We start from the raw sequence: 25,773 nt of genomic DNA on the forward strand, positions 1-25,773 counted from the left end.
ATACTGCCTGCGTCTCACTATAGGACTGCCATTGCTCGGCGCTTGTTCCCTCCAAGCGCGACTGAACTCCTCCCCACCACACTAGCAGAGCTTCGTATGCTTCCCTCCCATGGCAACCAAGCCCACGCGAGCCAAGTCGAGCCGTTTATTTCTTCTTAGACTGGTGCACAATGTCGATGATCTTGTCGACTACCGACGGATCCGAGAGCTGTCGGGAGGCGTTAGTAAACATCATCCCACCAAGTACGCGTCATCGCCGTCAACAAGAGAAGAATATTGGCAAAACTCAGACTTACTGTTGTAATGTCGCCCAACTGGTCCTCTTCTCCCGCCAAGATCTTGCGCATGATACGGCGCATGATCTTGCCGGATCGCGTCTTTGGCAGATCTGGCACCACAAAAATGGCCTTCGGTGCCGCAAACGGTCCAATCGACTTGCGCACTTGCATCACCAAGTCCTTCTTCACCTGGTCACTTGACTCTGTGCCGTCTTTCAGCGCTACAAAAGCGTTGACGGCTTGGCCTGTCAGTTCGTCATTGATACCCACCACGGCGGCCTCAGCCACTTGGTCTGCGCAACCGTCAGCAACTTGCATATCGGACTTTCGGACATAACGTACGGTGCTCAATAAGCGCGGCTTCGATCTCAGCGGTAGACAGCCTGTGACCCGAGACGTTGACAACATCATCAACACGTCCGCGAATCCAGTAATAGCCCTCGTGGTCACGTCCGGCACCATCTCCAGTGAACTGCAGATATTATTAGAATTTGCATGTAAGTAATCAGCTTGCCCAAACTCACGTAGTAGCCCTTGTATACGTTCAGGTATGTGTCCATGTATCGCTTGTGTGCTCCCCAAACTGTGCGGGCCATGCTGGGCCACGGCTGTTTGAAGGCCAGTACACCCTCGACATCGTTGCCGTGAATCTCCTCGCCAGACACGGGGTCGATGATCGCAGGCTCGATACCGAAGAATGGCAAAGATGCGGATCCGGGCTTCGTGGGTGTGATGCCTCCCATAGGTGAGATGACGTGGGAGCCAGTCTCAGTTTGCCAGTAAGTCTGTCTCAGTCAGCAATAATGTCTATGAATGTACTCAGCCGCAACTCACATCAACAACGTGTGCTTCCTCCTTTCCGACAATCTCAAAGTACCACTTCCACACTTCGGCGGCAATTGGCTCACCAACAGATCCGAGAATCCTGAGGTTCTTCATCTTGTGCTTGACGTGCTCGTCACCCGCACGCTTGAGCAGCCGCAGCGCAGTGGGGGCGACGTAGAACTGGCTGACGTTGTACTTGTCGACAATGTCCCAGTAGCGCGAGAAGTTGGGGTAGGCAGGTGTGCCTTCGAAGACGACGGTAGCTACACCAAGCAGTAGAGGGGCATATACGACGTAGGTGTGTCCTGTGATCCAGCCCACATCACCACCGCAGAAGAAGACGTCGTTGTCGTGGATGTCGAAGACGTACTTTCCAGTTGCTGCTGCGCCGAGAAGGTAGCCTGCGGTTGTGTGCATGACACCCTTGGGCTTGCCGGTGGACCCTGAGGTGTAGAGCAAGAACAGAGGGTCTTCCGAGTTCATCGACTCTGGCGCAATGTAGTTGGGGTACTTCTCCACCTCCTCGTGCCACCACCAGTCGCGACCCTTGGTCCAGGGAACCTCGGCGCCGGTGCGCTTGTAGACCAGGCAGTGGCTGATGCCGGGACATTGCTTGAGAGCATCGTCGACAATCTTCTTCGTGCTGATGGTCTTGCCTCCGCGCTTGCCCTCGTCTGTGGTGATGACGACCTTGCACTCAGCGTCGATGATACGGTCGCGTAGCGAATCAGACGAGAAGCCCGCGAAGACAACGGAGTGAACGGCACCGATACGTGTGCAGGCCAAGAAGGAGATGACGGCCTCTGGAATCATAGGCAGATACAGAGCAACGGTGTCGCCCTTCCTTACGCCCATCTCCTTGAGTGTGTAGGCCAGCTTCGAGACCTGGCGGAGGAGTTCTCCGTATGTGATGATGCGGCCATCGCCCGCGTCGTCGGCCTCGTAGATGATGGCAGGCTTGTTGGGGTCCTTGAAGGCATGGCGGTCGACGCAGTTGTAGCTGGCATTCAGTCTGCCTTCCGCGAACCACGCGACATCGCCGTGTTCGAAGCTACCCGAGGACACGGTCTGGAAATCGCGCTCCCACGTGAGCAGCTCGCGCGCGAGTCGGCCCCAGAAAGCTTTCGGGTCTGTGATGGACTCCTTGTACAGCTTCTGGTACTCTTCGAGGTTCTCGAGATGCGGTTTCGAGTGCGGGTGCTTGCTGTGCGCGCGTTAGCTGCGTGCCGGGCTCTCGTCTGGGTGCGATCGCGATCTGGTGGTCGGCCAAACGCTCGGCGGCGCGGGGTCACCCCGCCCACCCGCGAGCTCTGGAGCTTGGATGACGCCGCAGCTGTCATTGTCTTGGTGTATGATGCAATGACCAAACAAACAGAGAGACTCACTCGTAAAACGCCTTGGGAACGTGGAATGTGTCCACCTGGTGGGCTTCGGCCACGACGGGCGGCTTGACGTCTCCTTCAGACATGTCTGGGCTGGTCGATGTGGATTATTTAGCCTGGCTGGCGGGGCAAAGGAGCTCGGCTTCGGCGCGCTGCAATTTCGCGACGAGGACAGTTCAGCAGCTTCACCAGCGTAGGAGCGTAGTCTGGCAGGACGCAGGTCAGAGACGGACGGATTGTCCAGAACAGTTATATGTCTCAATTCCGGGTAAAGGGGTCGGCGGTACGCTTGATTGCCGCAGGGGCCGGAGTGAAGTTGGTGAATGTTCGGGAAACAGCTGCTTAAGTGGAGCTTCGCGTGGCTGTTCAAGGTTCGAGATTGAGTCGACGCGGTTGGGAGAGGGAGTTTGTAATGCAGAGCACGAGATGGGCGAACGGCACTCTTATGAGCTGCGACTCTAGCAGGGCGTTGGTGATGTAGCCTTACCCCTCGCGTGCCTTCGCTGCGGGGACTGGAATATGACGAACAGCTTATTGCTGGCTTCTGTCTGGGCCCACACGTATTCCGTGGGCGGCACCATGATCCAATACGGATAGCATCCTGTGATGCCCTCCGTTTCTCCGGATCACTAGCACACCACGCCAGTCAGACTGTACTGCTGTGCCGATCCGCCGTCAATCTGCTTGACTGCCAATAATTGGCGACATCCAATTTGCCCTGCTTCACATGCTGTGAACGCGCGCAGCGACATGTTGGCTCATCAGGGCGGGCACTTATTTACCATCACCATGTACCTAGATATCCATGCTCGACCCTGAGGAAAACAGCTTCGGCAGGCAGCCGGCCCGCAACTTCGCGACCGCACAATATGTCCCGGCCGTACGCAATAGCCCGAATTCAGGCGGCGCAGTCGGCCTATAATGACTTGCAAAACTGTCATCACCTGGGCAGTGTCGAAGAGCAGGAGCTCCTCCGTAAGCTACAAGCTCGGCTACAAAGGTGCCGAACCCTCCTACAAAGCTCTTGGTATGACACCACACAAGCCCCAAGCACACCATTGTGACCAGACTGTCAAGAGTACAAGTTCTACATATCTGGCAGGTTGTGGAGCTGATCGCATGTTCCTTTGCAAAGAATGGGCCTGACCACGCGATGCCTGCAAGCATCAGCTTTCGGGCGTGGGGAAGAGGGACGCAGGACCCATCCGAGGCACCGGCAATTGTTACCGTTGGGCTGGTCGCCATATCTGTTCCCGCTTGTCTGTGCTAGCTGTCCTTTACTGTGGACACTTCGCATGGCGTGCTGGATTACTTACAAGAGCTAGCTGTTGTGGGTGTGTTTTGTGTGCAGTTCGCGCTAAGCTTTCACCGTGCGAGAGGGTTAGGTAACATGTTCCGTCTCGGTTGACAGCCATGCGAACGCCTTTGCGCGCGTGTCTTCGTGCACATGCTCGGATGTGTATTACAGTTTACGGTAGCGTCTAACGTGCGATCAATACAGTGATCGCGATGCGACCATCCATACACATCTTGGCATTCAAACAGCCGTCGTCATAGCTACCGGCATGCCGTATTGGCTGATGTTGGCAGGTCTGGGCACGCTGAAGCAAACGCCGACCAATAGAGACTTACAGAGACGTATTGGTTGGAGCATTATCGATGCGGGGCCCCGCAGGAGAGCAATAGCTAAATCAAATATCTCCAGGGCTCGATCAGTTTACTGTGCCGCCTCATATGAGCCAACCCAATAATTGCGCGTTGGGATTAAGGAACGGCCTGCATGCCCGGAGATTCATCTCAACTCTGGCCAGAACGGAAGCCGTAGCAGCCGTGTCTCGCGTCAATTGTGACTTCGCAGCTCAATGGCGAAAAGATGGGAATATCTTCATCCAGTCTACATAGCAACAACAGTCCCATCCACTACATGCACCACCACATCCCCATCCCCACCCCCATCTCTACTATCATTCTTCCATTTCCTCTTCACCAACTCGGGATTAATCACAATCCCCCTCTCCCCAACCCCCTCCCACTCAAACTCATACGTATCCAACTGCCCAAACAACCATATCCTCACCGTCAGCGTATCCGTGATAATCCGCGCAAGATCATCATCTCGATCCTGATCGCTAGACGTAGGATTCGCCCAAGGAAAAAAGGTAAGCGAGAAGTGTTCGGCTGCTTCGCGTGTCACAGACTGTGCCATCCAGGATTTGCGCCGGTTCGGGTACCCGGTTATGGTGCTGTAGAGGTAGACGGAGACGCGGCGGTGGAGAGAGGTGGCGGCTATGAAGTCGGGATCTAGGATGGGGTGTGAGCTTAATGCCTTCCGTGGATCGAGGGGTAGGGATGGAGGTTTACCTGATCCAACGTCGGCGCCATTGGCGACATGCGCCAGCTCTTCTGGAAATAATGTGCCTTCCCTGTCTCCTTTTTGCTTTGGCCCTGTTATACCCAGTACGTATGCTACGAGCGCATGCTTGAGCGCCGCAGTTGGACTTGAGCATTCTTGCAGGAGTTCCCCCATGTCCACGTCTTTAATGCCGAACTTGGCGATTGAAGGTTCCATACTCGGAGTGATACAGGCATGTACATCGCGGTAGAACTTCTCGACATGCTCATGCATCATGCTGAACAAGTGTGACACGCCATTCCATACTTCATCGTCGTCTGCTGCAGGGGGTAAGAACGAGGTAACATCCTTGGACGATTCGTTCGCTACGGCTGCGGGCGTTATCATCGGAGGAGATAATGCAGCAGTGGGCGTCGGTGGCATAGGTGTTTGTGATACCTGCACATATGGGCTATGCCGCCCTCCTAGACTGCCGACACCTTTGTGTTGCATCATTCCCAGATCGGGCGCAGAGTCGGCATAGCTTGGGTAATCTTTCGTACTGACGTTTGCATTCTTGTGTTTATTCCGCTGCCTGAAGAGGAAGAATGCGGCGGCAAATGCGATTGCTGCGCCAATGATGAATGTTCCGATGGCAATACCCGTTACTGCACCGGCGCTCAGTCCCTTCGTCTCATCGCCGTCTGTTACTCCTGCCAGGGTTGCGACCGTTGCCTGACTTGGATCTTCCGTCGTTACGGATGTTAGTTGGCTGGGTGAGACAGTCTGGCTTTGCGACGTTGATATTGATGTTCTTATGATTGAGGGTGTTTGCGATCCGAAGCTCGTGAAGGTGGGCTGGGTGCTAGGTTCGGCAAGTTGTGTGATGCTAGAGCCAAAGCCATCAAAGGTAGGTGATGGTTGTATGTCCGAAATGCCATCGGATGGAGAAACCCCCCATCCACCCGGCGTCCTTGTCAGAGCGAAACCAATTCCCTCCGTTTGTGCGGTACTTGTCCCGTCCGTCTCTGAGGTACTCGCGCCAAATTTCTCACATCCTGGAAACCAAGGAGTACATCGCGGTAAATCGTCGTCAAACGCGGTGGTCGTGAAACTCCGGATAAAAGGTAGCATCTTTACAGTACCCAGGTATATCAAGCCAAACCCAAGGCTGAACCTCAACCACGAAATCGGCAGGCAGAAGGCGAAAAAGAGGAAAACGAGAGAAAGAGAAGATCCGAAATCGAAACAAACCTCTCCAGCCTCAAGGGCCACCTATGAACAAAGACAACCCCATCGTATAAGCCGATCAGGCTTCCAGCTCAGCCGCAGCATCCTACAAGGCACGCCGCACTCCGCCTCACGCACTGCAGCAACCCAAACCCCGAAAAATCCTTCCAACTCCCAGACACACGCTTTGTTGCTTACCGTCGTACGGGCAATCAAGCCAGACGCCTTGTCAAGATTGTGCAGCTTCCCACTATTGGGACGGCGTAACGTGGGGCGCAAGGGTAGGAGTAAGCAAACCAGTCCCAGTATGAGTGCGCGGATACGGCGATCCATTTGTTGCGCTAGGGCGGCGGCTGTTTTGTTGTTTGGGGGCCTGGGGATGCATGTGTGGATAAGGGCGGCTGTGCGCAGCCTTGTTCTTGTTTGCACAGCCTAGGTAAGGGTTGTCCGCGTTGTGCAGGGTAAGGTGGGTTTTAGATTTTGGGCGTCTCACTTGTTGGTGGTTGTTTGAGCGGCGGGCGGGGAGATGTCACGGCACGTGGTGGTTAAATGGGGAAAGAGCTGGAGGGAGGTTTGCACATGCCATTTCTCAAATCCAGGTTGCCGGCGGGCAAGGGCAGGGTCTATGTGTTCTAGCGTCCACCACCACCACTTCTTCAAACCTTGTTTCTGGTTTCTTTGGTGAACTTCCCTCGAGTTCGCTTGTCGATATGGGTATTTTGGCACCTTCGGTACCTTCAAGTTCCTGTGCGGGTTCTCGGCATGGAAGTTCTGCTGTGCTGTACGACCCTTTGTGGGCCAGCATCTCCACAATCTGATGGTGAGCGGAGACTTCAGCTGCGCTTTCATCGGAGCTATACCCCCGCGCTCTTTGTTTGCGTCGCCTGATACATACAAAGGCGATGATCAGGGCTACTAATACCGCCAAAGCCACGATGCCGGCTGCGATTCCTCCCTTTGCGCCGTTGGAAAGACTCTTTGAGTTGGTGGAAGCTGCGTTTGTGTTGGTGGAGGTATTTGACGGCGTCGAGGTTGGGGAAGTCGAGGAAGCTGTCAATGTCGATTGTCAGCGACTATTTTGTTGCTCGAAGATGATGAAAACATACCCATCACCTTCTCCAATCTCCCGTTCTTCAGGAAGCACCCTCGCAGCCCAAGTGTCTCACAATCTTGATCCAACCCCTCCACCAGATCCGGCGCCAACATCGCCGCATCGATCACAAACCCTGGATACACAGCCGTCGCCGCATCGAACGTAGCGTTCATGAGCCAACAATTTTCGAATTCTGTTGCGCCGAGAGGTCGAAAATCGAAGCCGTAGCACAGCGGCTCTTTCTTGACGCAGCGGCCCATGCAATCGGACCAAGTTTCTTCGAAGGTGGGATCGAGGAAGTCGACTTTGGCGCCGATATCTTTGCCGCAGAGGTTTTGGAAGGGTACGGTGAGGTTGAAGTCGTGGTAGGTGGTGGTGTTGCCTTCGCATCTGTCGCTGTCTGATTGTGCGGTGGTGTGTGTGATGATTGTGAGAAGGCATGCGAGCCAGACGTATGAAGGCATTATGGGCAGCACAATAATGAGTCGTCCCCTACTTAGCAGACGGTAAACAGAGATCGGGAAGATACAAGAAAGGCCGGATTTACTGAGCACCTTCGGTAGCTAAAATACATCTTCTCCGTCTTCTCCCACAGCCTGGTAACGAGCATCGGCCCCCTCAACAGATGCAGCGGACATGCCGCAGACGATCCTCTCGACGTCAAGATCTGTACTTTACCCAATGATACTCGCACCGTGCATCTTCTCCTCCAGCCACATGTTCTTGGCAAAGCACGAGGCGTTCTCAGCCTTGTGCGAACCTCAGGAGCTATGCTGAGAAACTGGGTCCGTTGTAAGGGTGGAGTGTATAAATAGTCTGAATGAACGGGAGAGAAGACGATCTTGTATTTTACTGCGCCCTTGAACAGGAATGCTGCGCAAAAGATTGAACTTAGTGAGTAGCTAGCCTCGTCCGTCAGAGTGAGCGATATGTATGCCAAGAATATGGCGGTTCATGTGCATTGCGGGACGGCCTGCCGTAATCGTTGTTCATAGAAAAGATCAGCTTCAATGTTGATCAAATTTGCAAGTGTCGACTGGCTTGACGTTGTCAAGTAACCGCCATTGCTCTCCACCTTCCCTCAATAAGAAAACGGCCTAATAGCATACGTCTCCTTCTCCTCCGGCAGTGGCGAAACAGGCTTCTCCATAAATTCGGGGTACAAATACCACGCCAAGTGTTTGCCCTCCGTCTGCGCACTAGTCCACCCATTGCCCAACCAAGCCAACCTGTTGCTCGTCTTCCCCACACCATGTAGCTCTGTACCGTCACTCTGTCCCTCGAGCTCATCCAAATAAATATAGTCGAAGTCTTCCCACCTCGGACTCCTCATCGTCTCAACACAATGCAACGTACTTCCTGGCCAGAGCCCAACGACCTCGCCCGTCCCCTTGTTCTTGTACCAACTTCGGCATTCGTCGGCGAAGACAGTGCCCTGGAAGTAGGCGTCGACGTATTCGATGAAGTCCTTCTCGCGCGCTTCCTTGACAACCATGGCTGCGATGTTTTCTTTTTGGATCTTGCGGATTGCTTTGATGATGTAGTCGCCTAGGGTCTCGATCATGCACGTCAGGCTGCCGGAGCCGATTGCGGCGTTGGGACCGAGCATGGTGAAGAGATTGGGGAAGCCAGATACGGAGTGTGAGAGGTAGTTTACGGCGCGGTCCTCCCACCTTTTAGCAAGTGGCAGGCCGTTGCTGCCGGTTAGGGGGAACGGAGGTGGGGCTGAGGCTTTGAAGCCCGTGGCACACACGAGAACGTCGATTTCGTGCGTTTTTCCGTCGGCTGTGTGGATTGCGGATTCGGAGATGTGTGTTATGGGCGATGTGACGAAGTCGACATTGGGTTGCGTCAAGGCTTCGAGATAGCCTGGACCAGGCGTCAACCGACGGCACCCTGGGGAGAAGGAGGGTAAGAGTGCTTCGAAGATCTCAGGCTTGCTCTTCAGCCTCTCTTTCATGTGCTGATGGAACATATCCTTTGCGCCCTTTTGTAACTCAGTCCCTTTCATGGTAACAGCATGGATGCTGTTTCCATCTTCCTCGACTGAAAGCCTGAACTTGTGGTAATATTCTGGATCGTTCGCGAAACGATCGCGAAGCTCTGGGGGAATCGTCGAACCATTGAAACCGTACTTGTCCCATAGCTGTTGGCCGAAGGGAGGCGAGATCCACGTCTTACTACGCACAAAGGTACTAATATGAGTACCTGGTAGACGCTGCAGCGACGGGACAATCTGGATGGAGGAGGAACCAGAACCGATGACGCCTACTCGCTTGTTGTTGAAGTCGTAGGCTTGATTCCAGACTGCCGAATGCATGACCTCGCCTTTGAACGTCTCAAAGCCCTTTATCTCAGGCCAAGATGGTGTGTTCAAACCACCCCTCCCTGAAACAAGTACGTCGGCCTTGTCCTGTAGCACATCTCCTGTGTCGAGATTCTTCACTGTGATGTTCCACTTCGCAGTCTTGCCATCCCAGTGGCATGCCTGAATCTCATGGCGTAGCTTGATGAAGCGATCCGCGGAGTACTTGTGCGCTACGTCTTGGAGGTAAGATTGAATCTCCGCAGACGGGGCATAGAGCGACGACCAGTTCGGGTTCGGTTGGAACGTATACTGGTATGAGTGAGCTGTAGATTATTAGCCGTGGTTGTACTCGTAAGTTCAAGCTTGCTTACATGGTATGTCGCATGCGCAACCGGGATATCTGCGATCAAGTCAGTGAATGCACTGCGAAACAGTAAGAAGACCTTGGTTAGTCACAGAAGAAATGCTTACCTGTTCTCGTACCAAGTCCCTCCAACGCCGCCATTCTTCTCATAGATGACAAGATCGACATTTCTCAATCTCTCTGGAATGCGAATGCCGCAATAGATGCCCGAGTATCCAGCACCGATAACAACAACTCTCAGACGTCGCAAGTTTTCCACAGGCGCATCGTTGAGCTTGAAAGGCGGCTTCGCTGAAAGCCCATTGGCATCCTCGTTAATGGAAATGCCAGGCGCGTCGATAGGAAGGTTAGGTACTGCCGACATCGTCAAGAAAGAACGAGTTACACAATAGGAGTAATTGCGCGACGTGTATCCAAATTAAATGGTTTATTCAGAGGCTAGACTGGCCAGCGTAGGTGGTAGTATAGAGTATGACAGAAACGATCCAGATGATGTTGGCCGCAAAATGGCGACAGAGAACCGTTATAAGTACGGCCACCTACACCCCTCACCATCGTCAGGGTTGGCCGTATGATACAAGTGCCGAAGCAGTAGGCGGAGCGTTAGCGAGACGTCGAGTTACCAGTCGGATTCAGCAGACGGCCTGGGGTTCCACCGCTAGGCTTAGCCTATCAGAGCGCGACAGCCTCCGCATCTGTGTCGGCCGAGGCGCCACCCCGGACCTCCACATGCGTCCCGCTGCATCCCGCAACGCGCTCTTAGTGACTTCGCGGAATGTCCCCGTGAAGACTTGCGCGTTCGGCTCTGGATAGTTTTCTATCCGTCCTGTGCAATACAGCTGAGAAACCCCTGCGATGAGCGGCGCGATAGTTGTGCCGCAGAGCTGCAATTGAGTTTGTTCCATAGACGATCCCCGGTACTACCTCGGAACCGTGACGATAGCAATCTGTAGTAGTGTAAGCAATTGGAAATCTTCTCTTCGCATTTTGCATACCTGATTTCCAAGAGCGATAGATAACCTAGAACTATCTGGCTCCCAACCAAGACTGTACTCTCCGTCTATGGCCGGGTTCCATTTGTCGCTGGGAGTTTCACTGGCGCGCCACGAGGCAATTGGTACATCTCTCTTTTCTACATCCCAAACAGTGACGGCATCGGGGCCTGCAGCAGCTAAGAGCGACCCGTCTGGAGAGAAAGCAATCTTAAAGGCCTGCGTACCATCCGTGGTAGGTAGATATTTGACGCATTTGAAAGGTTCGTTTGCGTCCCAGATGCGTGTTGCACCCGCCATGGAGCTCGTTGCAAGCAAGACAGAGGGTAGCGAAGAGCCATTCGTGAGATGGCTAGTCTTTGATTTTACGCGGAAGCTGAGATCGGTGGGGTACTCATCGGGATATTCGTGCACCTGTAGTTGTATTGAGTCGTTGGGGTGGAGGATGCCAAGATAGTACTTTCTGTCTTCGATACCCAGCACGGCGATGATCCTAGACGCGGCGTCATATTTGACTGTCTCCCATGTTACTGAAGTATCGAGGGTTTGCTGGGTAGTCAAGGAGTCGTTGACTTGGTAGATCTTGAAAAGTTTGATACCACAAACGACAAATGCAGAGTCGCTTATCCAGTGGGCGTCGAATATGGCCGTGTCGGTGAATTCGGTCCATGCGGGTATAGAGTCGCTATCGTTCTTCCACACCTTGATGGAGCCCTTTTCGCCGTCTGTTGATATCGAGAGCAGCAGGTTTCGTTCGGGGTTCCAGCGAAGCGTGTTGATGAGGCCGGCAGTGGAGGAGATGACCTGCGAGGCCTGGCCGCCTTCGGTCAGCTTGATGAGCTTGTCCATCATCATCTTCTCGCCGACTTCGTTGGATCGCTGTTCTCGCACAGAGACGGTGAGTTCGTTGTCGGAATGCCAGCATAGCGCGGTGACGTCGAAGTTGTCGACGGGTAAGGGTATGTCGAAATGCTGGGTGGGGGGTTCGTGGCCAGGGTCTTTGCTCACAACGTGAACTTGGAGGAGGGATTTGCCGGCTGCGAGCAGTACAGGGGAGTCTATGGGCCCCCATAGTGTGTGCTCGATAAGGCAGGCAGGGTCTGAGGGGGGAGGGATGGAGACGATGCCGGGAGTGAGATCAGCCACAGCGATGGCCTCGGTCTGGATCTCAGCGTCCTGGCCGATGCTGAGGGTGGATATGGGGATATCAGCAAGCGAGGGCGACTCGGCTTCCGAGACCATGGGCTCCGACTCAGCCCGCACGCTGTTGGTCACATGGGTGGTGCCGTTGTGCTCGATGTCCATGGCATCGCCGTTGACCTGGGGCTCGGGGCGCGGCTCGACGCCATTCGTGGGCTTCGTCTTCTTGCGCTTGAGCGTCTTCTTGGGCGGGGGTTCTTGGACAGCGCCGTTGGCCTCGGCGGCGAGTTCGTGTGCGGGAATGCCCTTGTCGAGGGTCAAGAGGTTGCCATTGCGCGCCGAATAGGGTCGTCCGTGGTCGCTGCCGAACTTGTAGCGCGGCTCCGTCTGCACTCGTCAGTACCAGCTTCCCGCGCGCGTGGATGCGACGTACATTGCAAGCCTCGGCCTGCAGCTGGTCGAAGCACAGCCCGTCCTGGACGAGCCTGATGAGGGCGTGCTGCTCGATGTTCTTCGCAAAGGGCAGCGTGTCGGGGTCGCGGATCCAGCATCGCGAGAGTTGCAGGGCGGCATTACCGAATCCGGCCTCCTGAAGATATCGCCATACTGCACCTAGACGTCAGTCATGCAGGCCAACAGAGGCGTGGGCTGGGGACGTGTACCGAGATAGTTCATCGCGTTGCTGCTGAGAGTCTCCGCCATGGCGCATCCTGTACGCGCTGCATGCGCCGGGGAGCTGAGTGCGTAGGGTCGGTGATAGACGGGGCGTGCTGGGTGCGCGATTCGTGGTGGGTGTCGTCGTCGAGCTGGTAGGAGGATCGAAGGCTACCTGCAACTACTCAGCACTCTGGCGGCCGCTAGTCCCCACAGGATCTCCGTCCGAGCGTCGTTCATGATCCCTGCCGTCGACACATGCAGACGCTCCCACGCCTGCATGCTCAATTCACCAAAGACACCTCCACCGCCCGTCTGGACCTGCCCGGGCCGATACGTGAAGGACGCCCGCCTGCCTCACCTCCCGCCTCCAGACGCCGCATTCTCCCCACCATGGCGCGCATCAACCTGCCCCCGCTCACTCGCGGCGTGCTGGCGGCCGTCGTATTCTTTACGCTGGTAAATTTCGCACTGCGACCCAACGCCAACCTGGTGGAAAAGATCGAGAAGCCAATCATCGGCGTGGGAAACGGCGTCCCGTGGCTCACCATCGTCCCCCGCTATTCGGTGCCGTGGTATCCCTGGGTCTTCGCGCTGGCGACGGTGGTGGAGCAGAACCTCCTCGGCCTCATCACCACCGGACTCACCGTCTTCTATGGCGGACGCTACCTGGAAAGAGCGTGGGGGTCTCACGAGTTCACCAAGTTCATGCTCTTCGTGGCCATGATTCCCAACATGCTCGCCTATCTGCTCTACATCGTCGGCTACCTGGTCATGGGCAAGACCTCTCTGATGTGCGTACTCGGCCTTCGTCCCATGCACTGTACTGACCAAGCATAGGCGTACGACCATCTCTGGTGGCATTGCTATTCAGGCCGGCTTCCTCGTCTCCTTCAAGCAGCTCGTCCCCGAACACACCGTTGCCATCGCAAAGGGCCTCATCCGCATGCGCGTCAAGCACTTCCCTGCCATCTTCCTCCTCACCAACACAATTTCCGGCATAATACTGGGTACCGAGACGGCCATGTTCCTGGCATACTTCGGCTTCTTCACTGCCTGGATCTACCTCCGCTTCTACCGCATAAGCCCATCACTGTCGTCTACCGCAACTGGCGACGGCTCTGTCATCCGCGGCGACGCCTCAGATACCTTCTCGTTTGCCCACTTCTTCCCGGAGCCCATACAAACACCCGTTGGTGCCCTCTCCGACGGCATCTACAACACACTCGTATCGCTCAAAGTGTGCATACCCTTCTCGGATCAGGATATCGATGCGGGCAACGAACAGGCGAGCGCCCGGGCTGAAGGGGGTTTACCCAGCATCATGAACCCCAACAGCAGGGGCGGTCGAGGAGGAGCCACACGTGCCGAGGCGGAAAGGAGACGTGCTCTCGCTCTAGAGGCTCTGAACCAGCGCCTGAACGCAGCAGCGTCTCGGGGTCCAAGTGCCGCTGCTCCGTCAGCGCCTTCTGTCTCTGGACCTACCGAGTCACTGGGCGAGACAAACTACGAGCCAGACCGACCGGAAGCACCCGAGAGATCAGCGGCATAGTACTCTCGCTCTCAGGGATATCTTAGATCGCTTTGATTACCCGTTGTCGTTCATATACCCGTGGCAGCAGGTGCCTCTCCTACTCCACCGAGTACCTACAAGTTCTCGGTGTTTTGGGCATGGGACATTGCGGCGGCGTCTTGTTAGCGTTACAGCGCTTTGTTTGGTTGCGTTATTGGAGCGCATATGATACCACCACTCGGGAGGGACTTGTCAGTATTCTTGTACCCAATTATTGCCTACTATCAGAATAGAGTAAGTCGACTGTTCACAAGTCCATCGTTTCATCCGCCGGCTGTTGCACCTTGCGAAAGACGTTGCCGCGACGCAGCGGGCCAGTGCCAGAAACGGTACTTCATCAATAATGCGCACTCAAGTGCTCAACTGGACTCGACTTGATTAAGCACTGCCGTTGCGTTTCAGTCGACATGCATCTCTCATGCGCACATAATCGAGCGCCTCCCAGTCACCACCCGCACTTTTGAAGACTACGTTTCCGCAGAAGTCCTCGAAGGGATGCACGCAGCCTACGTGCAGACTGGTCGCGTACTGCAGGTGATCAGTGCAACCGGGCGTTTTGTTACACAACTCTACCCGCCGAGTCTCACGGAGCCGGTAGAGAGCAAGTGTCGTGACAGTTGATACACAGAAAAAGAAATTGCCGTCTCATATTGCTTTGGGAAGAAAGATGCTCTCACCTCCACGAGACGTACAACTCACGAGAAGTACAAGTAGACCGGAAATCTCTATAATTTCTGTAGACAACGCGCGTCCTATTCACATTTCAGACCTATCAAATCTCTCTACTTTGACAGTAGCAAATCCCTCATCATGTATACATCCATCCTCACCACCCTTCTCATAACCGGCACCACCCTCGCCGCAAGTCTGCCCCCGAGCCCAGGTCATCCTCTCATCCCCTCAGAATACGTACCAGAATCTGTACATCCAGCTGCAAAGCGACAGGGCCTCCCCCTCGGTGATGTTCTAGGTGGAGGCGATGTTCTGGGCGGAGGCGGTCCTCTGGGCGGCCTAGGAGACTTATTAGGCGCTGGAGGCGACGCTGAGAGCTCTTCCGCTGCGCCCGCCCCGGCTCCGACTCCTGTTCCCAGAGCATCAGATATCGTCATGACGACTACGATGATCACCGTAACAGCGACCTTGTCTACGCCGTTGCCAGAAGCGCCATCAGCTTCCGTGTCTCCTGTGCCTGAAGATCTGGCCGGCGTCTACGTCTGCGACGACATCAACTGGAACGGCGCATGTTCGCACCACTTCACCAAGCCAGGAGGTTCAGACATTGACTGCGCACAATTGTCTGGTAGGGAATCATCGATTGGACCGGATCCAGGCTTCCTATGCGAGTTCTTCACGTATGTTCCGATACCTCATCTCTTCGCGAATTTAGCTAATATGTTTGTTCATAGCAACAACTCTTGCCACAAGACTCCTGGCGTTGAATCCGATTTCCTCAGCTTGAGCTGGCCCGGTAATGCGGATCTGAGGAGTACGGACAAGGGTGATTTGAATGACAAGTTCTTGAGCTATGTTTGCTTCAAGGTGTTGTAGGAAAGGTGGATTTGGGAGATGGGGATTGAGAGTTTTGGAGATTTAGGAGGGGCTTGAAAAGGGATTGAGTGAGAGACAGGTGCTTTCGTTCAGGTTAAATTGATGATTTTACGACTCAGATCTTGACTTTTGGCATGCTGAACCCTTTCGTGCGTATGCTGGTGGATGCTTAGTGCCCCGTGGTTCCTGCGCTTCGAAGCAGCATATACAGTCGTTACTGACGATCGATGGCCATATGCCGCTTCTCGTGCATACGTGTGTCTCTGTAGCACATGCCAGGCACGCTACAAGCTCGCTCCTCACATGGCCTGTGGTGTTCTTTGTTTGTTTATCTACCTGCTCCCATGCTTCCTCCATTCTTCATCCATCACATCTCTTCCACACCACTCTTCTGGGATATGACCCATTCTTCTTCATTCTCAACCATCCTCACTTCTATCATCATATTATTGCTTCCAACTCTCATTCATACCACCATCGTTATCTCAACAGTCTATCGACTCGTCACCACATCTTCATCACGTCGTCATCACTCCATCGCTACGGACGAGAACACGCACAGCACAGCCTCAGCGTATTCAGCAAACTCCAGAAGTACAGCAATGCCCAAGAAAAGTACAGCAAGTACAAAGCGAGCTCTGCCTCGAATTGCTTAGCTAGGCACAAGATTGAGGCTGGGGCAGCGACCTCTTCTGTCTTCGTTGCGGCAAGTATAGTTACACCAAGGAAAACTATCAAGGCAAGCGTTGCTACGCCAAGGTCAAGTGCAACCACTGTGCCTCTTCCCAGTCGGACAAGCGCATTGGTCTCGTACCAGTCCTCCATTAGCAACATCGCTACGACAGTATGTATCTGATGCCAGAACTTCTCCATGACATACTAACCCGCGCGACAGCCTATAATGCTCAAGCCAACCGACACATGATCCTGCGATCACCCCACAATCCGAGGACAAACGAGCCGATTCGTGGTTTTCCCGAAACGTTAGTGGACTGTTCCTTGGTATCATTACAACATTCATACCGCCATATCTCGCACATTCTTATCCAGTCTATCCATATCGCCATCGTTCTCCCGCCAGCTCTTGTCCTGCCACGATCCAAATCTACTACAAGTACACTACGGTTTGACACAACTACGAGACCAATCTATGATCGGTGGCACTATCCTCGAGGGAGTCAGGTATCTACAATGCAACGTCGCTCTTGTCGGATATATTGTTACAACGGTATGCATCCGACCCTACAGCTTCTCTGTGCTATGCTAACGGTTTCTTAGTATTTTTACGACATCTCTACCTTGTTCATCCCTCCATTGGCAACACTGCCCTAGAGGAAGTCAGATACTCGAGGACCGACATGGCATCGATCATCACGACACCACTATCGAGGATGTCGGATTCTTCCAGTGCATTTTCGGCAACATCGTTACCACTGTATGCCTCATACTCTAGAGATTCGCTACGTCTTACTGACTGTTTCTTAGTATTATTACGGCATCTCTACCTCATTCATCCTCATTCTTCGAAACATGTATCCTCAAAAGCCATCGACATCTTTCTCGTCAACCGTTTCACCTCAGCCGTTACAGTGTCGATGTCAGCAGACCGAGATCGCTAGGAACGCGCTCGTGCAACGTGAACAGCTGGAGATGCAGAAGGCGCGCGAGCAGCAGATGGCGCAACAACAGGCAGCGCAACAACAGGCAGCGCAACAACAGGCAGCGCAACAACAGGCAGCGCAACAACAGGCAGCGCAACAGGCGCTATCGCTGCGCTGATACCCCTTGTCCCATCCGCGACACTCGAGGTACGTCTCGTTCGATAGCTAGGTATCTCATTATTCCTGACTAACTTCAATATTTCAGCGTCCTGCCGTCGTATTGCCATACTCTTGATATCCTTTCCCCAGGACGATCCTCGTTCTCGTCATCAACTATTCCTTCCTATCATCATCGTCATCATTCAACGACATTCCTACGACATTCTTACGACATATCAATAACACCATTACTACGCCCTCGCCCTCGCAAATGCTCACATTGTTGGTCTTCCTTGCTGAGCCACCCGATATCATGCTGACAAGAGTTCAAGATTACCCGTCAGAACTCCAACAGCAACGGAGAAGACGCGCTCGAATATCTGTTCCGCGCACTTGACCCCAATCATTTTCCAAACTCTTGGACTCTTGAACAAGGGCGAGCGCGGCTCATTGCTATTATCTAGGATGTCGAGGCTATATTCCTATCGTCTTTCATCCATCGATACCCTAACTTCAAGTGGTACTTCAACGACCTGAACACAGTCATTATTACCTCGGGCCGCACAAATTCGCATCTTTACCTTCATTCTCAACATCTCTATTCTTTATCGGCATTCAGCGACTGTTATCGATATCTCGGTCACCTGTCCCGTGTCCTTGAAATCTACAACATACCGAAATCCAAGAGCTCAAAGACCGAGTCGATGCCCGTGCACCGTCTTGTCTGATGCGTACATACCGTTAGTGGCAGGGGCGACTGCGCGAGGAGTAAACGATCCGTGGGGTCCATAGGCTGGATGTCGATCGTCGCGATTCGAGGTCGATGGCATCTTGGGTGGAAACCTCACCTTGGGACCGTTGGGAGCAGAATTCGTTGGTGTTGCTCTTATCTTGAGAATGCTATGCTCTCTTGTCAATCTTGCTTCCCAAGTCACAGTGATGCTGATGCTCCGTCTGACGCCGAAGCGCAAAGAAGGCATACTCTAGTGTGCGATCGAGATTCCGAGCCTCATTCTCATATCCCACAATGCAATTTCTTACATCATGTGCTAGAAGACGTTGTCCATCGTCAATTAGCTACAATGTATATCTTCGGACTAAAGGACGAGAGCAGCCTTCGTTCGTGGAATTTATGTATTCCGCACCATTCCCATTTCAGTTTAGTGCATCATTTACCAGGTCCGCGATCGTCATCGCAACGGTCATCTTGCCACATACCTACGGCTGCACCCCCGCATCTTCTCAAATTTACGACTACCATACTGTTCTAGTGTCATGCGCAATATCGCAAAGTAAATGCTTGGCCAATTATAGCTACGCAACATGCAGTAGCATCGTGGCTGTAGAAAGATCGCGGAGTTCTCCAAAGGCTACCCGGTTTTCTTGTCCTGTGCAATTTATTCGGAGGCCACGATTCAGGTCACTCCGGAACTTGTTTACTATTCTACGAGATTAGTAACGGTCCTCCGTGTTAGTCTCGATACTAAGTACAATGTTGCACAGTATAAATTCGTGCGTAGTCTCAGTGCCATGACGAGCTGCGCATCTTTCAAATCATCGAATTTCATCATGAAGCTTTCCATATCCCCTCTCGTACTACTAGCAGCCATCGACAATGTCACGGCCGTTCGATTTCTCGGACGTGTGAATCCAGACACGCAAGAGTTGACATGGCCCGGAACCGGCGTATCCTTTACCTTTACAGGTTCCTCCGCTAGCATCGGCATCGAAGGCACAAGCGGCACCAACAGTGCTCAATTGACCATCGATGGCGTAGCTACTGTCATTCCTGATGTTAATGGCACCTCCATCAAAACGCCCGCTGACCTTGGTAACGGCAAACACACGGTCGAACTGCGGAAACGATCAGAAGCTTCATATGGCACCATAACCATTGGCAACGTAACAACGGACGGCACCTTAGGTCCAGACATCTACGCCTCGCGCAAGATCCAAGTCATTGGGGATTCCATCACCGTCGGCTACGGCCTCGACGGCGTCAACCCATGCGTGAACAGCGCCGCTGTGGAGAACAATCCCAAGACCTACGCCGCCCTGGCTGCCGACGCATTAGATGCCGACTACGACATCATAGCCTGGAGCGGCATCGGTCTGACAAGAAACTACGTCTCTCCCACCCCCGATCCAAGCGACATCATGCCTCAGCGCTGGACCAGATATGGCGCTCTCGATCCGCTCAACAGCTATACATTCCCCGCAAACGCCACACCAGATGCTGTAGTCATCAATCTTGGTACCAACGACTTTGGCTATCAAGCCGGCGTACGCGACCCAATCGTCCCGGCAGAATACACCGCTGCCATGGTCGACTTTGTCAAGACAATCAAGACACACTACCCAGATGCTGCTTTCTTCCTTCTGACGTCGCCTATGCTTGGCGACGGATATCCTGCAGGCCAGGCGCAGAAGACTACGCAGACGAATGCATTGAATGCTGCGATTGCGCAACTTAAGAACAGCACGAAGATCAGTCTGGTGGATATGCCGTCGCAGGGCTCAGACGTTGCTTGTGATTATCATCCCAATGCTGCGACCCATGCGGAGATGGCGGAGATTCTGACCAAGGCTCTCGCTGGTGAGCTGGGTTGGTGAGGAAGTAGAGTCGTTGTAAAGAGGATGTGATGATGATGTATATACTTTGACACGATGTATCTAATATTGTTGTTGATACCGGAAAATGTCGGTACGTCATGAACGAGCTGTGAAGGTAGACTATCAAGCTTACCGCGTAGACATATACTTTGTTCGACGCGGTCTACGTAGGTAGAATCATTCGCGTCGCTCGCAAAAAGCATCTATGCAAGATATGACGTTCAGAATTTCACTCCCAAAGCCCGCGGTACAAAGTGTACCATCACCACACGTCCCGAGGAAGCGGTTTTGTTCCAACCCATCACATCTGAACAACACTGACCTTTTGTCCAGCCCTTCTGCCACAACTCTCATAACAGCTAATGCAAACTATCAAGAAGGGAAACTTTTGGACATTCACATCATATACCCCGAGAGTGACTCTTCCATGCCTGCAGCCCGCATCCCAGTGACAAGGCCTCAGGCACAAGCATCTCCCTTGCCCATGCTACATCTGTACAAATCCTTACTTCCACGATACCACCTTTCTCCACATGACCCTCTACACCGAAACATCTTCATACATGTACAACCCACCTCCACCGGTCCACCCCCACCTCACGCCACCCCAAAAGACCGTCTCACCTTGCCCCCTTCCGCCCACAATATTCGCCCCCCGAATCGGCCCTTCACTCACAATGAAAGATCCAGACTATCCCCTCAGGTCAAGATCCAGAATCCAAAAATCGTATGATAATACATCAAAGTTCACCATTTCGGACCGTCGAAGGAAAGTTATCACCTGGACCCTGGCGCGGGGGTTCCGCCACTTTTCGAGACACAATGGCACCCGTAACGAGGCTGGCCGCAGTCTCAATCCGGTGAGGTGGGAAGCGGAAAGCATATGATAAGGGAAGGGATGTGTTGCGTTACGACGCACGCGATTGCGCCATATAAAGTTCTCACCCTCGGTCCGTTCTGGGGTGTGGACAACTTTAATTTTCCAACGCGGGTTTTTGGGGAATCTGGAACCTGGGAAACTTGTGTCTTCGATGCGAGGCAGCATGGGGGGTCTTTGAGGAGTGGGATTGTCTCGTGCGTTCGTTTGGCTTCTTCCGGTTCTTTGAGTTTATGGATAGCGGGGGTGCTGGTGGTGCGTGATGCTAGATCCTTGCGTTTGCTTGCATGTCGGAGGACCCTTGGGATCTACTTGCGTGCTCTCATGCGTGTGTGTACGCGGTATATCCTTGTCGTAAGGGGTAGACTGCGTGAATTCTTGAGGCAGCTCGGTAGCCGTGTAGGCTATTGAAACCGTATTCGAAAGGGTTGAGAGAGAACTGTAGTTCGTACCTACGCTGATTGAAAGACCTCGCATTCGCATTAAGCCGTGCGATAGCGTTGATAAAGGGTCTTAAGTTATGGGGATGGTGGCCATCTGATGGTCAGTGCTGCTGTGGGGTGAACCGTCCCGCGCGATGGCTGCCAAGCATCGCGAGAACATTTAAGCTAGTTGACCGCATCTTCCACCGTAGTAAAACAGCGACATCTTGTTAAAAGTTGACGTGCTCATCGAACTTAGCCAAATAGACACGATTTCGCATTCGCATTGAGACAGCCAAATCACAACTCTCACATTCCTAGTGCAATGCGCAGCCCAGCCACTCGACTGGCGCGCCCTCACGAGCGGCGAGACACAAGCGGCCATGAGTTCCGTTGCATCGCGTGGAACCGTTCTGGACGGGCAGCCGCTTAGCAGCGAACGCTTGTTTGAACATGTTCTTCAGCCACGCACTAGCCATGCCGACGCGGTGGCAGAACTTCGGCATCGGTGGATGCAAAAACAACAAGTCCGATCATAGTCAAACCCCAAAGTTAAAATCCGCATTTCACGGATATCTCCAGATTCCACCTCCGCTCAACCCACGAGTTAAACATAGCAACGCGTTTGGACCACTTTCACCCTCGGATCGGAGCGGAAGATCGGAGGGTCAAAGGAGCATCGTGATCTTCATCATGGTTTGAAACCTCCGAGGAGCGTCGGCAGTCGTAGGAATTAATTGGGGAATAAAGGCGACTTGACTCGGCAGGATCTGAGGTGATTACTGATAACAATGATTGAATCCTGAGGGTGGAGGAGGTCGCTGAGTAGTGGCAGGTGGAGCTCTCGGAGTCTACCGCATTTGGTCACACAATCCTCCTTGGGGTATGCTGGCTGCGATATGTGGAGCGTATCTGGAGGTGGCTGAGGTGTACGAACTTGTCGAAGTAACACTAACCGGGAGAGTACAATACTCCGCGTGTTTGTCGATCATCGTTTGATGTCAGTCTAAAGGTGCTGGTTGTGGCTGGATGTTAAGCCTGTCACCGCGCAAGCCAGTACGACGCACATGCATCGTGATAGTACAGTACATGCCTGTAAGCGATGTCTAGCGGTGATTGATCCCGCACCTTGAGCATGCGCAGTAAAGATCAGCGAGATCTCGCAGGTCTTGAAACCTTATTTGTGCGTGGGGAGAGTGTAGTTTGACGATGATATAAAGTTCAATCTGCTCCATGCTAAAAGGAGCTAACTCGCTAGTTCGTATCGCGCAACATGACGGACTAGACAAGTGCCTCACCATGGCGTCCTCTTGCGCATGCATGTCAACCCGGCTGACAGCGGATTTAGTTTAGAAGCACCTGCCACGAGTTTAGCGGAAAGAAGCTGTTATAGAAACGTGCAATTTCATTAATGCACTTAGTGCGACGCCTCATGCTGCAGCAGTGGCTTCGCCAATAGATGCGGGATCTGAAGGCGATCTGCAGATCTTCATAGACCCATGATGTCTATCGTCTGAAGAATAGTCCAAGTCCTGATGCTGATCCTAACGCCTATACCGCCAGTGACGCCGTTAATTCATATGCTAGATGACTGCCGTTGACCGAATGATGATGCCTCCCTTAGTCGACGGGCGCGTGCTTGAAGAGGAAACTAACACTCTCGCCGTTGTGGGTACGCCTGCAGGCCTCGGCAAGCTGTGTGCCGTTAGAGCGGCACCTTTCCAAAGTATAGGGAGTTACTTACGGTCGGACTAATATCGATTGTCTCGATGCGGTCGCACAGCTCCTTCTTGTCTTCATGGGGTACGGTGTTGGTGACGACGATCTTCTTGAGCTTGCTGCCGTTTAGAGCTTCAATGGCATTGCCACTCAGTATGCCGTGGGTGACGATCGCGAGCGCATCCTTTGCACCCTCGGAGATGAGAACGTCCGCTGCTTTGACAAGTGTACCGCATGTGTCGGCCATGTCATCGACCAGGATGGCAGTCTTTCCTCGTACGTCTCCGACTAGCACCATGCGCGAAACCTCGTTGGGGCGCGTGCGCTCCTTGTGGATGAGGGCAAAGCCAAGGTTCAAGCCATCCGCTATCGAGGTTGCCCTGAAAATGCGTTAGTACTAGCACATTCTAGAAGTCGTTCTACGGATGACAGTCCGAGAGTTCAGTATGGCACAGAGTAAGACTTCGGGTCTTGAGTTCGCGCCGTTGTACCACTGCTCACTGCCGTACTCGGCACCAAGACTTGGGGAGGTTGTTAGCAGATAGGACGTGTGGTCTTACCTCTTGGCACCCCCCGCATCTGGACTGACGATGACACAGTCCTTGACGTCCAGGTTTTCGCGAATCCACCTGAGCGTGCTGGGTTCAGCATAGAGGTTATCGACGGGGACATTGAAGAACCCCTGAATCTGACTGGCGTGAAGATCCATTGTGATGACGTGGTTGCAACCGGCGGTTTGAAGCATGTTTGCCATGAGTTTTGCGGTGATTGGCGCACGGGACTTGTCCTTCTTGTCCTGGCGGGCATACGGGAAGTTTGGAATCACAGCGGTGATGCGGCGCGCAGAAGCGGTCTTGCATGCATTGATCATAATCAGTAGCTCCATGAGAGCATCATTGATGTCACCTGGTGGTGTGGATTGCAGGATGAAGACTGCGTTGTGGTAAGCCGAGCACTAGACGCAGCGATACTCGATCCCGTATGGTAATGATGATGCATACCATCTTCGTCTCGAACGGACTCTCCAATAGTCACGGAAGTCTCCTGGTTCGAGTACTGGAGCACCAGAATCTTGGTAAGCTCGATTCCGAGTCTGTGACTCAATTAGCGATGCAGTTGGGGCACGTGCTTAACACCCCGAGGCGCTGTTTCTGTGTGGGTTTCAGACGAAAAAAGAAGAAAGCATCAAAGAAAAGCCGAGTGACTTTGCGGATTGTGCGATACCCATTGCTATTGCATGATGGTGGGGGTAAATATGTTGCAGTCGTTGGGCAGCTGCATGCCAAGTCGCAGCCTCGAAAGAGCGTCTAGAGTGAAGAACTTGAACGTACCGGTCGGCAACGAGAGCAGCAAGCTCGGGATAGCTGTTACCGGTCAATAACTTGATGCTGTTGGTAGCCATGGTGGTGAGTGTGACGGTGGAAATTATGGCTCTCTACAGGTAGTCACGTCGTCGCCCAAAGAAGTGAGGTTTTTCGCTGGGCACGGACCATGCGGAGAAAGGTGGCGCCGACCCAAAGAGACTGGAGCGTCCGGTCGCGGCAGGTGGAAGCGGACCCTCTCACCCGACTACTTGCTCTATCTCGACCAACATGCCGACCTTTGCACCTGCTGAAGAAGTTTCATTTCTGATAAACGGCAAATATGCCTTAAGCCTCGATGATGGCGGGAAGTCGATGCACGATGCGTGCCGTGTGTTGGGATAGGCCTTGCAGTCTTCTAATCGGCTTCTGAAACTTGACGGCGGCCGAGATCCGTATCTGGCCCGCTGTGTGTTCTGGGCGCGTCCTACATCTTTGCACAGGTCAATGGATATCGACGCAATGTACGTTGAAAACTCTGCAAAACTCGTCCCCAGCTCAACAAGGGTGAGAGCAAGGAAATTGATGTGACTGCTGCGCGGGTGCGCAACTGTGCATCCCCGCGTAACACTATAGACACCCCGGCAACCTATAGAAACAATACTCTGGGCAGTCCCCTCTCATGTTCCCAGCCCCACCGTATGCCCGTTTCACCGGACACCTCTCAAGACGCTGCGATGTCGTCGTCGAAACAGCCTATAATGGGCATCATATAGCAAGGACGCCAGTCTAGCCACGTGCGGTACGTAGCTCAGTGAAACAATTCGAGCTCTAGAATGCGCACTCCTCCGAAGCTGCACTTGCTCCACTGCGCTCGCAGGCAGATTACCTACTATCGTCGTGACAGCAAACGTCACAGCCCGGGCCTAGAAGAGGAAAACTGGACGCCGTACGGACCAGGCCCGTCAGTGCGAAATCTCACACAAGGCCCGAGCAAGATGTTGGAAAAATGACGATGTCTCGACATGGTCACTAAGCACGATCAGCGCCACCAGGATTATTGGGAAGAGACCGAAACACTTGGCTTTGAAATGTCATTCTTGATTCATCTACCCCTGCAGGTAGTACCTAGATACATGATGCGCCACAATAGCGTCCTGCCCTTGTCAAAGCTCAAACATGAAACGCCCCCAACATGGTCATCGCCATTCCTGACATCGTGATGTAAGAGAAAGTATTGATGCGCAAAAGACTACTTCGAAGAACAGAAAGGATGGGCAAAAGCTCGGGTATATATGCCAACGTATACAATAAAACAGAATGTCGATGGTATGAGCGTTCTTTTGTATAGACAAATGTCAA

General features: G+C 53.4%; 8 protein-coding genes across 8 annotated transcripts; 3 read left to right on the forward strand and 5 right to left on the reverse strand.

Moving 5' to 3' along the window:
* Window positions 1-145: 145 nt before the first annotated feature.
* Window positions 146-2,571, reverse strand: J4E79_002782 (uncharacterized protein; the record flags this gene model as incomplete). Its single annotated transcript, XM_049351679.1, has 6 exons — window positions 146-208; window positions 297-571; window positions 621-750; window positions 803-1,063; window positions 1,113-2,307; window positions 2,489-2,571. 6 exons carry the CDS (start codon window positions 2,569-2,571, stop codon window positions 146-148), a joined length of 2,007 nt encoding a protein of 668 aa, XP_049214317.1.
* Window positions 2,572-6,901: 4,330 nt separating this feature from the next.
* On the reverse strand, window positions 6,902-7,604 carry J4E79_002783 (uncharacterized protein; the record flags this gene model as incomplete). Its single annotated transcript, XM_049351680.1, is given in 3 exon segments — window positions 6,902-6,931; window positions 6,943-7,040; window positions 7,154-7,604. 3 exon segments carry the CDS (start codon window positions 7,602-7,604, stop codon window positions 6,902-6,904), a joined length of 579 nt encoding a protein of 192 aa, XP_049214318.1.
* A 617-nt stretch (window positions 7,605-8,221) lies between these two features.
* On the reverse strand, window positions 8,222-10,176 carry J4E79_002784 (uncharacterized protein; the record flags this gene model as incomplete). The annotated part of the gene is made up of 3 exons (XM_049351681.1): window positions 8,222-9,771; window positions 9,820-9,848; window positions 9,920-10,176. 3 exons carry the CDS (start codon window positions 10,174-10,176, stop codon window positions 8,222-8,224), a joined length of 1,836 nt encoding a protein of 611 aa, XP_049214319.1.
* Window positions 10,177-10,732: 556 nt separating this feature from the next.
* On the reverse strand, window positions 10,733-12,646 carry J4E79_002785 (uncharacterized protein; the record flags this gene model as incomplete). Its single annotated transcript, XM_049351682.1, has 4 exons — window positions 10,733-10,759; window positions 10,808-12,331; window positions 12,378-12,550; window positions 12,607-12,646. 4 exons carry the CDS (start codon window positions 12,644-12,646, stop codon window positions 10,733-10,735), a joined length of 1,764 nt encoding a protein of 587 aa, XP_049214320.1.
* Window positions 12,647-12,991: 345 nt separating this feature from the next.
* J4E79_002786 (uncharacterized protein) lies at window positions 12,992-14,150 on the forward strand (the record flags this gene model as incomplete). Its single annotated transcript, XM_049351683.1, has 2 exons — window positions 12,992-13,392; window positions 13,439-14,150. 2 exons carry the CDS (start codon window positions 12,992-12,994, stop codon window positions 14,148-14,150), a joined length of 1,113 nt encoding a protein of 370 aa, XP_049214321.1.
* Window positions 14,151-14,981: 831 nt separating this feature from the next.
* On the forward strand, window positions 14,982-15,719 carry J4E79_002787 (uncharacterized protein; the record flags this gene model as incomplete). Its single annotated transcript, XM_049351684.1, has 2 exons — window positions 14,982-15,523; window positions 15,578-15,719. The coding sequence occupies 2 exons, from the start codon at window positions 14,982-14,984 to the stop codon at window positions 15,717-15,719; spliced, it is 684 nt and encodes a 227-aa protein (XP_049214322.1).
* A 3,329-nt stretch (window positions 15,720-19,048) lies between these two features.
* J4E79_002788 (uncharacterized protein) lies at window positions 19,049-20,092 on the forward strand (the record flags this gene model as incomplete). Its single annotated transcript, XM_049351685.1, has 1 exon — window positions 19,049-20,092. The coding sequence occupies one exon, from the start codon at window positions 19,049-19,051 to the stop codon at window positions 20,090-20,092; it is 1,044 nt and encodes a 347-aa protein (XP_049214323.1).
* Window positions 20,093-23,011: 2,919 nt separating this feature from the next.
* J4E79_002789 (uncharacterized protein) lies at window positions 23,012-24,512 on the reverse strand (the record flags this gene model as incomplete). Its single annotated transcript, XM_049351686.1, has 5 exons — window positions 23,012-23,086; window positions 23,136-23,490; window positions 23,671-24,043; window positions 24,112-24,203; window positions 24,442-24,512. The coding sequence occupies 5 exons, from the start codon at window positions 24,510-24,512 to the stop codon at window positions 23,012-23,014; spliced, it is 966 nt and encodes a 321-aa protein (XP_049214324.1).
* Between the last annotated feature and the right edge of the window lie 1,261 nt (window positions 24,513-25,773).

This window comes from Alternaria viburni, assembly GCF_023758015.1.
Source record: "Alternaria viburni strain BMP 2772 chromosome Unknown scaffold_4, whole genome shotgun sequence".
NCBI lineage: Eukaryota > Fungi > Ascomycota > Dothideomycetes > Pleosporales > Pleosporaceae > Alternaria > Alternaria viburni.